Below are 13,602 nucleotides of genomic sequence, written 5' to 3' on the forward strand. Positions count from 1 at the left end.
TTTGTTCCCTGCACAACTGAGCGTAAGGCAGCTGAATCACAAACTCATTTCTGAATGTAGAAAATCATGACTGCCCAGCATTACATAATCTCACAGATTGCCGTGATTCAGTATGCCCACACCATGGAATTCACTGTTGGCTTAAACACTTTCCGAAGGTGTCAACAAATAAACAGTGTTGCACTGAGCTTGTTTTTAAACAGCGGATTCTTGTTATGAAATAGCCTCCCAAGACCAATTATGGAGTTTCAGTCTGGGGGTGTGTGGTAAGGCCAGGCCAGAGTTCTTCACTGGAGCAGGATGAGCAGCGATGAGGCCATGCTACTTCTGGAGTTTACTGAAGTTTCTGCAACGAAAGCAGACATTACTGCCAGTTTGACTAACATTTCAAATTCTCCAACAACATATTTCATTCAAGTAAAATAAACATCCCACACGCACTCCTGCCAAACGTTAAGACCGCATACAAAAACCAATTTGTATTTGGTAAATAGTTTTTCGTTATTATGCTGTGATGATGTATTTTCCTCACGATGCAGGATTCCATAATGACTTTGACCAACTGGCTAATGTCGGTCATTTCTTTTAGCCTCCAAAAAACCCAATTTTACCACGAGAGTGGGAGCAGCAGCATTTTCTCCACATTCAGTTCCAATTAGACTGCCCGACGCAATCCTGGGACGGCTGAGTTTGTCACAGTTGTCTTCGCTGTCTTTCATGAAGCAAACTAACCTTGAGAAATTGGCAAGGGTGTCCACTTCTGGAGCTTAATTATTCTGAGAAAGCTTTAAGTTTGCATTCGAGTGAAGAGTTGGACTTCACTGCTGATAATGAAGAAAAAGGTATGGAAACGGTTTACATGTTGTCTCACTGTGGTGGATAAAAAGAATTATCAGAGAGGTGACAAAAGCCTGTTTTTGACTTTTTTAACGTAATTTTAATCTAACATTTGTTTATATATCCTAAAAACAAGTATACAAAACCATTTTACATTAAGTAGTGTGTGTGATGTGAAACACATGGGTTACACACATAACGTGCAGATAGGTTTTTTTGATATCTTGATTAAAATTTCTAATTAAAAGTTGTGGTGAATTCCCTGCATATCAGATGGTGCTAAATGGTGTCTCATAATCTGTGCCGTCCCCACGCTTGTCTACCTGCGGTAACTGTGACATATGAGCCCGCCGCTGATTGAGACGGGTGTGGAGCATTCATGCTCTTATGAGCGTCATGATTTCTAATCTTGCTCGACCAGTTATATTAACTGACAGCTCAAGGGAGTCAAAGGAGTTTTTAAATTATACTGAAATACGAGGTCCGTCCCTGCACTGGGGCTTGTTGTCAAGATCTCATGTTCGGAGAATTGAAGTTCTATAAACCAGAACAAAGCAGATCAGACCTATATTTTGTTATTCTGACTTCATTATTTCTCAGACCTTTGTTCCAGCGTTGAAGGTTGGAACTAACTAACTAAGATCTGATAATGAAAAACACAACTATTTTCATACTGTTTTCTTCTTTATTTGGAATTAATTTTGTATAAAAGAGGAAACTATTAAATATAAATCAAGGTTACAGACAATGATAGTCTCACTCACCATGTTATTTATTGTAAAGGCAACACATACCTTCCATGAGCCTTTAGCTGGTGTCCACAGGATGTGACATTCTGGTCACAGCGCTCTAGATTTCACAGGCAGTGACCTTCTTTGTTTTGTATGCAGAGCAGAATTCAAAACGGTTATACAAGCTGCTCTCCTTCAGTTTTGATGAAGGAGCCAATCGATTTCAATACTGAATACTGTGCATGTGTCGTGTGTTAGCTGAGGATGACATTACTGTAACAGGGATTATATGAGTGTGATGGCTTCACTGTGTATTTGCTCTAACCTGTCAATGTGTCGTGTGTTGGAGGGCATATGTTACCTGTAAAATATTGATGTGTTTTTTTCTGTCAGCGATTTTTTTCTTTCATAAGTATCATATTCACTTTCTGTGTCTCCTCATGTCTTCCACACTGAATCCTCCAGTGGCTGATGGATATCGAAAACCGTGATTATCGTTGACTCTTGTCCTTGACAAACAGTGTTTGGTTCTTCATTGTGAGAGCACATTGTACAACTGTGCTGAACATCTGCAGGACCCCCCCCTCCGCCCTGAGTGACAGCTTTGCTTATGGTCCTATAGGAAAACTCTTACATACAAATGCTAAGTAACCTTGAATAGTAGAGGGCTGCTAAACCAATTACTTGGTTGTATTCAAAAGAAGATAAAGGGTCCATTGTTCCTCTAACCTACAGTTCAGTCTAAGGAACACTTATTTCTGTGTCAGGAGTGAACAGAGAAAAGGAATAAAGGACTTTTGAGTCGCTGGGCTTGGATGTAGACTTGTATACCGCTTCTTTTTGTATTATACACTGTCTGTCATCAATGTTGAAACACATGTGATGGCTAAACACGTCTCACAAACACCTTCCAGCTTGTGACAGTAGAACAGTGCATCTCAACCGAGCAAACAACAATGAAAAAGCAAAGACACTTTTGCATTAGACTTTTCTTCTTGTTATGGCGTAAAAGGCTTTGCTGAGCAAAATCTCATCAGCCTAATATGTCACTGCTTGTTTGTGTATTAGCCAAGAACTGCATTTCAAAAGGAAGCAAAATCATTTTTTGCTGCTTTGTTTTGTTGTGTGTAATAATCCAACGAATTCTGGTCTGCAAGGCTGGCTTACCACAATCCTTAATGAACAAAAAGTGGAGCCAAACACTGTAGAACGTAGCTGGCCAGATATAAGGCCAATTGGCACTCGTCTGAAAAGCAATAAAGAAATTGTAGCTGTTATTGCCCTTTTTTCATTTTGATTTTTACCCATGCTCAAATATATCACAGTGCCTGACAATGCCAGCATAACCAGGCCAGTGACTCCATTTCAACATTCATCTGAGAGCCGAGAGGCTTGATAAATGTCTTACTTGTGGCACTGGTAGAAACAAGGTGCGCTCAGAGAGGAATAGCTTTCGCAGCTGAGAGATGTGATTTGTGTGATCCGTGAGAGATTTTATTACACATCAGGGTTGGACTGTTTACTATTTACGAGAGGCGAGTGAGTGCTGCCATGCAAAGCTCCACTGAGTATTAAATGACATCAGTGATATCATGTGAACAAGGATGAATGTTCTAGTTCAAAACGGTCATAAAATAACCCGTCAGTAGAAGCTGTCATTGTCATGTCTGGCTTCATCACGATTCTCCTTACAGTCCCTAGAATTTACAAATGGCCATTTAATATCCATGTGTTAGTGGTTAGTTTCAATAGGGGGAATGAGGTTTTTAAGTGTTCGATGGTTTGCTACTTCCTCACTGTGACCCCTGCCCACTGCCGGCTCTGTTGGATGTGTGCGTCTGCAGTCCTGAACTTTGTCATGACTCGCTCTCCTTTCTCAATGTCCTGTCCTTGGTCTAGTTCCCTGTGGTGGTGTGTTAACTGAGCGCAGAGGCACTATCCTCTCCCCTGGATACCCAGAGCCATACGCCAACTATTTGAACTGTGCCTGGAAAATCTCCGTTCCCGAGGGAGCCGGCATCCAAGTGAGACGACACAGATCCGGATCGTCGTAGTATAATATTTGATGAGAGATTAAAAGATTTTTTTCTTATATGGTCTAATTATTAAACAGCTAGTCATTTTGCTTCATAAGTACATTTGTTTTTTTGTATTTGTGTATTTTTTCCTGCTTTCTTCTAAGTGCATATTAAGGTATCTTTCTCTGCCAGATTCAAGTTGTGACCTTCGCCACGGAACACAACTGGGACTCGCTGGATTTTTTTGACGGCGTTGATGGCAATGCTCCAAGGCTTGGTAGCTACTCAGGTACAACTAAAACAACTGAATTTTAGTTGTCAGCTCCCTCTTGAATTTCAATCAGATGTCACAGGGCCCCAGCAGCAGACAGATGTGGTGATGGAGCTGATGGCATTTGGCATGTCCTTTGAGAATGCTGTTTAAAAAAACAGCCAAAGAAGGCAGAAGAAGAACAAGTGCCTTTCCTCCTTCACACAATATTCCTGTCTGTGCATTTAAGATCTTCCTGATGTAGCTCCTGTTTCAGTCTGAAATTTTACAAATGAAGTGTCACCTTAGGGCTCTCACTAATGAAAATGGTGCTCTTGCAACGTGGTAACCTAGTAGAAACAGGCCGTCACATCTTTGCAGATGGTGAATTCTAGTCCAAGAGGGACTAGTGTAGCATAATGATGTCTGCCTCTGCATCAGCTATCACTTTTATGAGACTAGGTGTTCAATTTCTCAAGTGGTGGGAATCTCATTTTGGAGCAAAACTCTTTACATATTGTAATAGCTCTATGGTACAGCTCTCACTGTGCAGAGCAGCGTATGGTGTGAAAAGGCTAAGGCTTTTTAAATGGCGAGCAATCAATTTTATCTTGGGCTAACCTGATGAAGGTGATTATGAATATATGTAAAAGTCTCCATGCAAATTGCAGAAGACACATGCCTGGAATAGAGAAAATGATCCCAGACCCTTCAGTGTGGCCACACATACAGAATTTTCTGCAGAGCAAATTCAGAGTTAGCATTATAGACCATGCTTGAGTTCATGGCTTTGATTTTGTGGATCTGAGTGAAGGTCCTGAGGAAGTGTGTTGAACATGATTTACACTTGAAAAAATGCAGCAGAGCGACAGCATGTGTGGTCTGTGCAGCTGAATGATCGTTTTTGACATTAAGACATTAGTAAATAGAATTGCATTGTATATATTGTCTCTTCCAGATGCAGATTATCCAAAATGCAGAATGTTTTCTGGCATGAGGCACAAAATACGTCCACTGCCTCATTTAAACTTTCAAAATAGACTCTTCTCTGTATTTGTTATTTTAATTCTGTGTGAGAGTGATTGTCTGTGATTTACTGTGTTATGTGAGGCGCTTTCTGTTTTAGTTTTTCACAATAATTTCATTTGTTCCTGCTGATATACTCAGCAATTCCCATTTAGAAAGGTTAAGGAGGTGAATTGGCTGCCTGCTGATAGCCACAGTGTCCAGACTCTCAGAATTTGGCTCTTGTTAAAATAAAGATGAGGAATCCAGAGATGATTTAACAAACTACAGCAGAATTATTACTGTATCTAAATTATTATCTATGCTGTGACACGGTCTAACTGTCATTTGTGTATTGAACAATACAGGTACAACAATTCCCCAACTGCTCAACAGCACTTCCAACAACCTATACTTGACCTTCCAGACTGACATCAGTGTATCCGCTGCTGGCTTTCACTTGGAGTACACAGGTATGAGGAGAGACGGCTTGTCTGCCTTCCTGTCACTTTGTCTGTTGTCAGTGTTTCTATGTGTCCATCTTCCACCAGCTTCCAGCTGCTGCACAGGGTTATAAGAAGTAGGAGGGACTGCTGGTCTGGGTTGCACAGTTTGACATAGAAAGAGTTTGAGGGAGTGAGTTCTTTTCTTCCTCTGTATTTTCAGTCTTTGTATCTGCTTTTCTGGCATGGTATTCCCCAGTGGTGTTGTTTTTTAAGTCCTCCCATTGCTTCAAGTTACTGGACCCACATCCTTTTTCATTTAGGTACTAAATATTCTCATCTCTCAGTGGGATTCTCGCTTAGGGGCATATTTGCTAAAGAGCATGCTAAACATTTACCTTGCACTAAAATTTAAGGAGGGTAGCTGGCCCCAGCAGAGCGACTGATTTACTAAGTTCTCCCATTTAAAAATAGTGACACTGGAAATATAGGTGCTGATCTGCAGGTGATGCATGGAGCTCTTCTGCATATATTTAATAAAACAGTCCTTTGTGACCCCTTTCCTCACTGTTATTTACATCTCAGGCTCTTTCTCTTCGTCTTTTTTAATGTCAGGGAAATGTTCCTCTTTTTTTCATCTCTGTAAGCTTAGATGGCTTTTAAGTTTGTACTTTCTCCATCTCCTACTCACATTTGTCTTTCTGCTAGTTTGTTACTTACCACTTAGCCTTACATTAAAGCGACTTTTTTACTAAAATGTGTGGTGATGGAAGACCAATTGTCACTGATTTTCGGTGCAGTACTTTTAGGCGGTGAAAAAGCACAACCGCAGGCAAAGTAAGAGTGAAGACCCATAATGTTAAGACGCAGGGAAATGGGAGGATGTGGATGGCACAAAGGCGGCAAAGAAAGACTGTGATAAGAGCCCTGCAAACATAACCAACTTTGAGATCCCGTACACGAAGCAACTAAAGAACTTTGAGTAAAATCGATTCCCATACAATCTAACAGTCACGACACAAAAGCGTTGCAAAACAAAAGCAGCATGAAAAACATTGCTGTCACTGAATCTGTCCTCGCTGTCAGTCGTGTCAGTCCGCGAGCATCATACCACTGTTGAGAAAGACTTCACAGTCATGTCTCCCGCAGTCAGTGCTTCATTTCCATAACACCCTCCGCTTGCTTAGAACCACTTCGTAGCCGTGTTGCACTGTGGGCTCTTTCCTTTCTGCGCTAACCCCCACCACCACTACTTACTGCTGAGAATCACTTCAGTGCCATGTCTCACAGTCAGCTCTTTCCTCTATGTCTGTCTTACACTTTGTCACTCTTGCCCTTGTAAAGTGCATTCCCACATGCTTTGCGTAATCCCGGGCTCCAGCCAAACATCCTTCTACTATTCCTGTTGCTATTCATAATCGTTAGTTTGCCTGCCATATGGTGCTACTGTCTGCTGTCTGTCTATTGGCAAACATTTGTGTATGCGTGATCAAGCCATGTTGCTGTTGTTTCCCATTTTGTTCTAGTCTACTGCTTATGGTTCAGATTCTGATTTATTGGGTCAAATTACAGCAGTCCTCTAGTCTGTCCTGTCGTTGGTTGTATCTTTGTATCTGATTTCCAGCCTGCGGTTGCCTTCAACCACCCATTTATTTTCCACACACTCCACTTTTAGCTACAAATTAATGCTCTGAAAGCTCAGTGCAGTAGGAAGGAAAAAGGCAAGAGGGATTGGTACAGACCCAGCCAGTCAACCATCTGTTTTAAAACGTTTCCTTTGGGTGATTGTTGTTGTCCATTGAGACCAGTCATAGGAATCCTGTGTACGCCCGTCACTATAACTTCTTAAGAGCCAAGCGTTAAACCAGCTCTCCTAAGGCAGACGGTGTACTATAGTTGAAAACAAAATTGGCATCTTCTCACAGGCAATATGGTGGTTTGCATCCTAAATAAAGTCTCACACTGGGCTTCAATTGCTGCAGTCTGCAGAGGCCTATATCATTTCCACATGAGCTACATAGAGCGACTGTTGCAACAAAATGAATCAGTGCTAGACAACTTGGAAAGAAATTCATCCTCTGAATCAGCCCCAAAATCTGTCATTACATTTTTACTACACATCTAATTTCTGTCGCAGCACAAAGGACACAGCATATTATGACATGTGGATCTGCATATGGTAACTGCAGTAAATATCTGTAAATGGTAAGTATGCTACAGATAATCTTCCTGAAATGTACCTGCAATTCCCGCAATTATGCCTCTGCACAATCATTAAAGACTAAGAGCAGAACCTGAACATGTAGTCAAGTTAAGCATATTCTCTTGTTTCTCCAGCAGAAAACATACCATATGCTGTGCTGCAGTAAATTGACTATGCTGTGGTCTTTCTATCAAGTGTCAGACAGTAACAACTGTGCAACTCACACTGGATCCATGGACAGATGTCAAGGCGGCGGATCCTATTAATTTTCTTTAGAGAGCAGGAGATCTGGCCACGTAGTGAATGATGGATGCAGCATGGCGACTTGATGGACCAGCACCATATCTGAATTTGAAAAATCACGACTCGTCCTCAACTTAATGCAATTGAGTCCTGGCGCGATGCACCAGGCCTGCAAGAATCAGATCAAAAACCACCAAAGTAGGCAGAGCTGATAAAATCTGAATGAGCTGTAATATGACGCAGTTTGTGACCCAGCTACCATGTGGTAAAAAGGGCAGGCTAAAAGTAAGCACCACCCAGCCGCACTACATCACCCTCCAGCAGAACATTCAGTGGTCCGGTGCGTTCAGATGCATTCTTGCTGTATTGTGTTTGCCTGTACCTTTAGGCCTTCAATTTCATTCTAGTACAAAGCTACCAGTACTGTTACTTTCATCTGAAACTCTGACCTTTATTTTACCAATCAGCAATCAATGTGTTGCTTGAAGTTTAGACTGTTGTCCAGCCAGATACTAAGGTATTTACACTGGGGCTCACTCTCTATGTGTATGCCACTTGTTAGCCTTAGTGAACAGCATCCATTTGGTTTTGTCTGATTTTAGTGATAACTAATGTTTGTATAGTTGGAATGAATCAAATGAAGGTTACAGACATTCAGTGGCTGATTGTGTAGAAATGTATGTAATTTAGTCTCTATATAACAATAATAAACTGTGTCATCCACATAAAGGTGGAATTTACAGGATTCAGAAATGGGACAATATAATTTATGTAAATTGAGAGCAATATAGGACCCAACACTAAACCTTGGGGAACACCTTCAGTAATATTTAAAATATCAGAATGAACATCCCCCATTTGTACATATTGTAATCTATTAGCGTTAGTTTTCAACACAATTTGAAGACAGGGTAATAATTATTTCAATCGGTTTTGTCACCATCTTTATATAAAGGAAAGACGTTTTCCAGGCTGTGGGGATTATACCTGTGGAGAGTGTCAGCCTGAAGATATGAGTATTGCATTCTGCAATCAGTAGCACAGAGTTTAAGAGGAAAAAACTTGCAAATTATCAGCACAGGCTGATTTTCAAGTATCAGTAGTAAGAATAGCATCATTAATTGCAGGCTTCTGATTTGTGTTGGCGTGGGTTGTATTTTTCTCTGCTTTCCCCAGGGTGGAAGGAGTGGCACAGGTGAAGACATGTTTGCACATCAAGAGGCAGAGTGCAGTTTCTGTCATGGAAAAAGCATTTCTCTGTAATCCTGCATGCTCAGACCACATCTTTTCACAAAGGAAAACATGAACGGCAATCTAAATGGCTTTAGTTGGTAGAAGTGTTCACACCTCTCCAAAATGGAAAAAAAAAACAGCTTGTCTCACTTTGCAAATGCATACCAAAGTACAATTTTCAATGTGTTACAGGCAGAGTCTGGGCTCATTCTTACTAACAATGCCACACACAGCTGATTGTATGTAATTATGACCAGGTTCATTAGCTCTTCCAACCCAATTGTTCAGACTATGCTTTCGAAACACAGCTCAACTCACCTCCATCATTTACTTCTACAAATAACCCAAAATCATTTCTAAGTCCGTCTACTTTTGAACTTGACATCCATCCAAGAACTACATGAAAGAACTACTGTTAATGGAGAACAAATATAATCCAGCTGACTCCACAGAAATGGCTTCAAGTTTAATTCCTCATTTTACCCTCTTGGGCTTAAAGTGCTCAGTTTAGAAATCCAGAAGGTCTCCTGTCTCTCCAAATCTCCCTCTGTCTTTGAGAAACACAACGTCTCAGTTCCCATATATTTCAAGAAAGAGACCGGATGATTCATTTCAGTGGAAATTGCACCAGTGTTGGGTTCTGCTGTTCTTTGTTTTCAGCTCTCTTGATGTTTTTCCTACATGTCCTTTATCACAAGGACACGTTGATAGATAAATAATGCTCTTTGTGTGGCATGAAATCACTGTTGTTGTTGTTGTTGTTGTTGTTGTTGTTGTTGTTGTTGTTGTTGTTGTTGTTGTTGTTTTTATCTTCCCTGCTGTATGTGGATGGCTGAACCAAGTTTGTCTCATTGTGTTGTTGCATTGTCCCTGTTTTTCTAGTTTCTCTTTAGAATCAGTGTGATTATAGCTTGTGATTTTTCTTGTTGTTGTTGGGATGCAATCTGAATTTGCCTCTGACACTCTATCCTTTTTTTGAATATTACACTTGGCTTTTCACCAGACTGTAAGCTCGGTGCACAGCAGGCATCCTCATGATGCTTGCTTAGTTCAGAGATAGCTCTCCTCCTGAGCCACTGCTGTTAAAAGGATGAAAGAGCTTGATGTAACTGATGACTTTTTTGACGGAGCAGTAGTTTGGCTGCACTAAGACAAGATGTTTTGTCTCTCTGGCCATCATAGTTTGCAAAATGATTTACCCACACATGTGCATCTGCGCCCACTCGAGCCCAGTTTCAGGAAATTTGAGGCCTGTGTCAGATTATTATTGTTGTTAATATTCAAATGTCATGATGGTAAAACCAAGAATATTGATTATGTTTGCAAATTAATATGATCCTCATTTTGATTCTGTCAGTTAATGATGCGGATCACTGAGCTGTCAAACTGATTGAGTTGTTTAATTTAAGAATGTATCACAATTATGTTGATGGTTAAGGATGAGAATGATGACGATCAGCATAAAGAGGAAGATAATAATCATGTGATAATTGTGACGATACTCATCACAATTCAAATTTTGCTAAATAACATAGACAATATTAATCTTGTAATAAAATTCAAATCAGATGAGCCAGATACATGTATCTGATGCACCCTAAATTCTCTGCTCCGCTCCTCTCCTCCCCACGCTGTATGTGCCAGCACCCACCTGAGGTTTCCCTTCCTTCTCTGAAACTCTCTGCATTGTTGACGGTGTTTAACCATAGCAGTGTGCTTTGTAAACTTGGGCCTTCAGCCTGTTGTCATGTTTGTGTGTTCCATTCCAGAGAGACGTCTTTTCCACTCAGTAAACTTTCCTGATTGTGTGACCTGCATGTTTTGCTTCTGCATCTGCATAAGTAACTTTTATTATCTTTTATTATAACATCCTCCTCCTCCTCCTCCTCCTCCTCCTCCTCCTACACTGAATGTTTTCTTTACAGGTTGAATTTATCTTGTTTAAATAACTATTGAAATGATAGCATTTATGTAAATTAACGTTAAATCGAACTCTCAGCGATGCTGTCTCTGACACACACTACTGAGATTTGATTGCCTGGATTCCACTGGCAAGGCATCCTGTTGAAAATAATCAAGCATGTTTGATAAGGACTGGACTCGCTCCAGACGCAGTTGTGCACCCAGAAACAGTGGGTGTCGACCTTCTCACAGCAGGGTGACAGCAGTGCTTGCCAAAATGTGCATTCTGACAGTTTAACTGAAACCCATCTGGAGCGTAACCGGAATCAGCGCCGTCTGTTAGCGGGCGCTCACTCTTAACCTGACCACGGCGCAAAGGTCTGTCTGTGCCCAGCAATGATCTGGCACACTGCTTTTGGCTGTGTAAACGAGCGAAGTAAATGAGAATGCACTGCTTTATTATATAGTTTATTAGTTTAACAGAGCACTGCAAGGGGAAGGCTGACAATTAGGACCCTGGATATTTCAATGAAAGTGAGTAATTTATAGCTGCGTTGTGCTTTGATGTTAAACTTACCTTATGGCGGCCTTTTACTATCGCAGCAAACACTGCTTCCATGGATTGCGTCATCAAATCTCCTTGAAATCAATTAAGGGATGTTTAATTTTTTAACCCACGAATGACAAAACTTCGCAGCTTCAAAGAATCCACCCACTCCTCCCTCAGTACAGTAACTCTTGTTTAGTTGTATCTATGACTGCTCTCATGTTGCCTATTGCTCTGCGCCTCTTAGGTTACTGTCTCCTCCTCCCACATCCTCTGTAACCTTCACTCTATGATGAACGGAGTGGCCGCTCCCACCATTCAGTGCTCTGAACAGTTATCTATAAATTGTTCTGACCCTTTTTTTTTGGCTATTTCTGCAGCCATGTTTACGTTCATCCACCCTCCCACTTGTTTGGAACTGTTTACACTTTCAGTGTGCTTCTGTGCGAGTGTTTGCACGTTTGTGTGTATTTTTCTTTATTTGAGTTGTGTATATGTGTTACTGTGCTGACACATAGGTGAAGATACATATTTATTTATTTTTTTCATGTGGCAGGGAGGACATTTCTGTATGATTGTTCTTTTCAAAGTTCAAATCACAAATGTGCCCCTTTCTTTCATTCCATATGTATTACTGCTACAGCAGCACAGCGGCCAATTTTAATGCAGTATTATGCATTGAAATAAGAATTCAAACCACCTCTTTGACAGATGGCTCGTGTCAGTTGAAAAACGTACAAAATAGGCAATTCAGTGCAACTTTTCACTGAGTAACAGCGTAATGGGTGTATCAGTAATGATGGAAAATGTGAGATGTGTTCTCTGCCTGCAGATCAGAGTTTTCATGTATTTGTTTAGTCACCTTTAGGACAAATGAAACTGAAGCTGGACTATATTTCTTTCATTTTCTTCTGTAAATGTGAATATAGTTTGATTTAACCTCAAACACCCTACATTCATATAGCCCAAAGCTGGGATCACCATTGATTTTAATGCATTAAAACACAATATCAGGCCTCTCAGTACCTGGCAAGTGACAATGTAATCACTTTGTTCCAATGAAGCTCAATGCTTCTGTCAAGTTGTACTTCAGAGATTGCTTTGCAATTTCACAGTGATTGCTTCAGATCACAGTCAGAAGGATTTAGCGATTACAGCCACCAGTAGAATAGCTTTGTGGCTTGTCCCAGTTTGTAAACGCTATGATGAGGAGAAAGGAGAAAAAAACAACTCACTCAATTATTACGCAATTACTGTACAAGCACATTGAAATAAGGCACTGTGTAATTACATGTTAAAACGTTTGGTTTTAATTTAATTATCCCTTTTCTTCATCGGTATTGGTTGATTAAATGTAAACGTTGCCTGTAAATATACAGTGGATGTGAAAGTGAAACGATATCACATGTGTTGAACAGTTCCAGGTTTTGACCCTCACCACATTGGGCAGAAGAATGATTGCTGTCCACACTTGTGTGTTGTGACTCTGTCCTAAGCAATAGGTTTGGATTCGTGCCCAGAGCCGCTGCCTCCCAGTAACGGACAAAAAGTGGGTGACCGCTACACTGTGGGCGATATGGTGTCCTTCCAGTGCGATCAGGGCTTCTCATTACAGGTAGGTGAAAGTGTGTGGTGCTGGGAAAGCAGATATCCAGCTCTCTTGTGGTTATGATACGTGAATCATATCTTACCTGCCTGGAGTGACAATTTCAGGGAATACCCCACAGGATGAGTCTGTCACAGCAGCATTACTAAGTGCTTTTTCTATGACATCCCTGTTTGTGTGAGCCGAAGAGTAAGAGCAGGAAAGAAATGTGGGAATGCACAAGTGTGGGGATGCTGCCCACGTATTTATGCTTTATTTATTTGATGCATATTTTAAGCGCGTGTGTGCTTTGTCTGCATGTGTTTGTGTGTTTCTGTTACAAAGCAGCTTTAACGTCCTCCAGACCTCCCCGAGTCGATACTGTAGCTGTGGTGTTTTGAACTATAGAACCCCCCCAACGCCATGGGCGATGGATTGTGTTAACAGTCGCTTCACTAATCCCACACAGATTTTTCTTCCCCACTCGGGCATTCACTTCTTTTCACATTCTCAGACCAACCAGCCGCTCTTACTCACATCTTCAGGCTGAACACCAGAAATACACTAGAGGCCATTTTTAGAAACAAGAGCACAAGTATTAGTTA

The 13,602-nt window shown here is 40.9% G+C and overlaps 1 protein-coding gene across 5 annotated transcripts in view; it reads left to right on the plus strand.

The window, feature by feature from the left end:
* Positions 1 to 13,602, plus strand: part of LOC143324561 (CUB and sushi domain-containing protein 3-like) — a 223,280-nt gene that overhangs the window by 132,715 nt on the left and 76,963 nt on the right. For 4 of the 5 annotated variants that reach the window (XM_076737169.1, XM_076737171.1, XM_076737172.1 and 1 more), the window contains 4 exons: positions 3,468 to 3,592; positions 3,779 to 3,875; positions 5,210 to 5,314; positions 12,909 to 13,027. In XM_076737169.1, coding sequence (XP_076593284.1) covers positions 3,468 to 3,592; positions 3,779 to 3,875; positions 5,210 to 5,314; positions 12,909 to 13,027 — 446 coding nt within the window. The remainder of the gene's footprint in view (positions 1 to 3,467; positions 3,593 to 3,778; positions 3,876 to 5,209; positions 5,315 to 12,908; positions 13,028 to 13,602) is intronic. The other variant, XM_076737170.1, reaches the window with a different exon arrangement.

Source organism: Chaetodon auriga, chromosome 8, assembly GCF_051107435.1.
Source record: "Chaetodon auriga isolate fChaAug3 chromosome 8, fChaAug3.hap1, whole genome shotgun sequence".
In the NCBI taxonomy this organism is placed as follows: Eukaryota; Metazoa; Chordata; class Actinopteri; order Chaetodontiformes; family Chaetodontidae; genus Chaetodon; species Chaetodon auriga.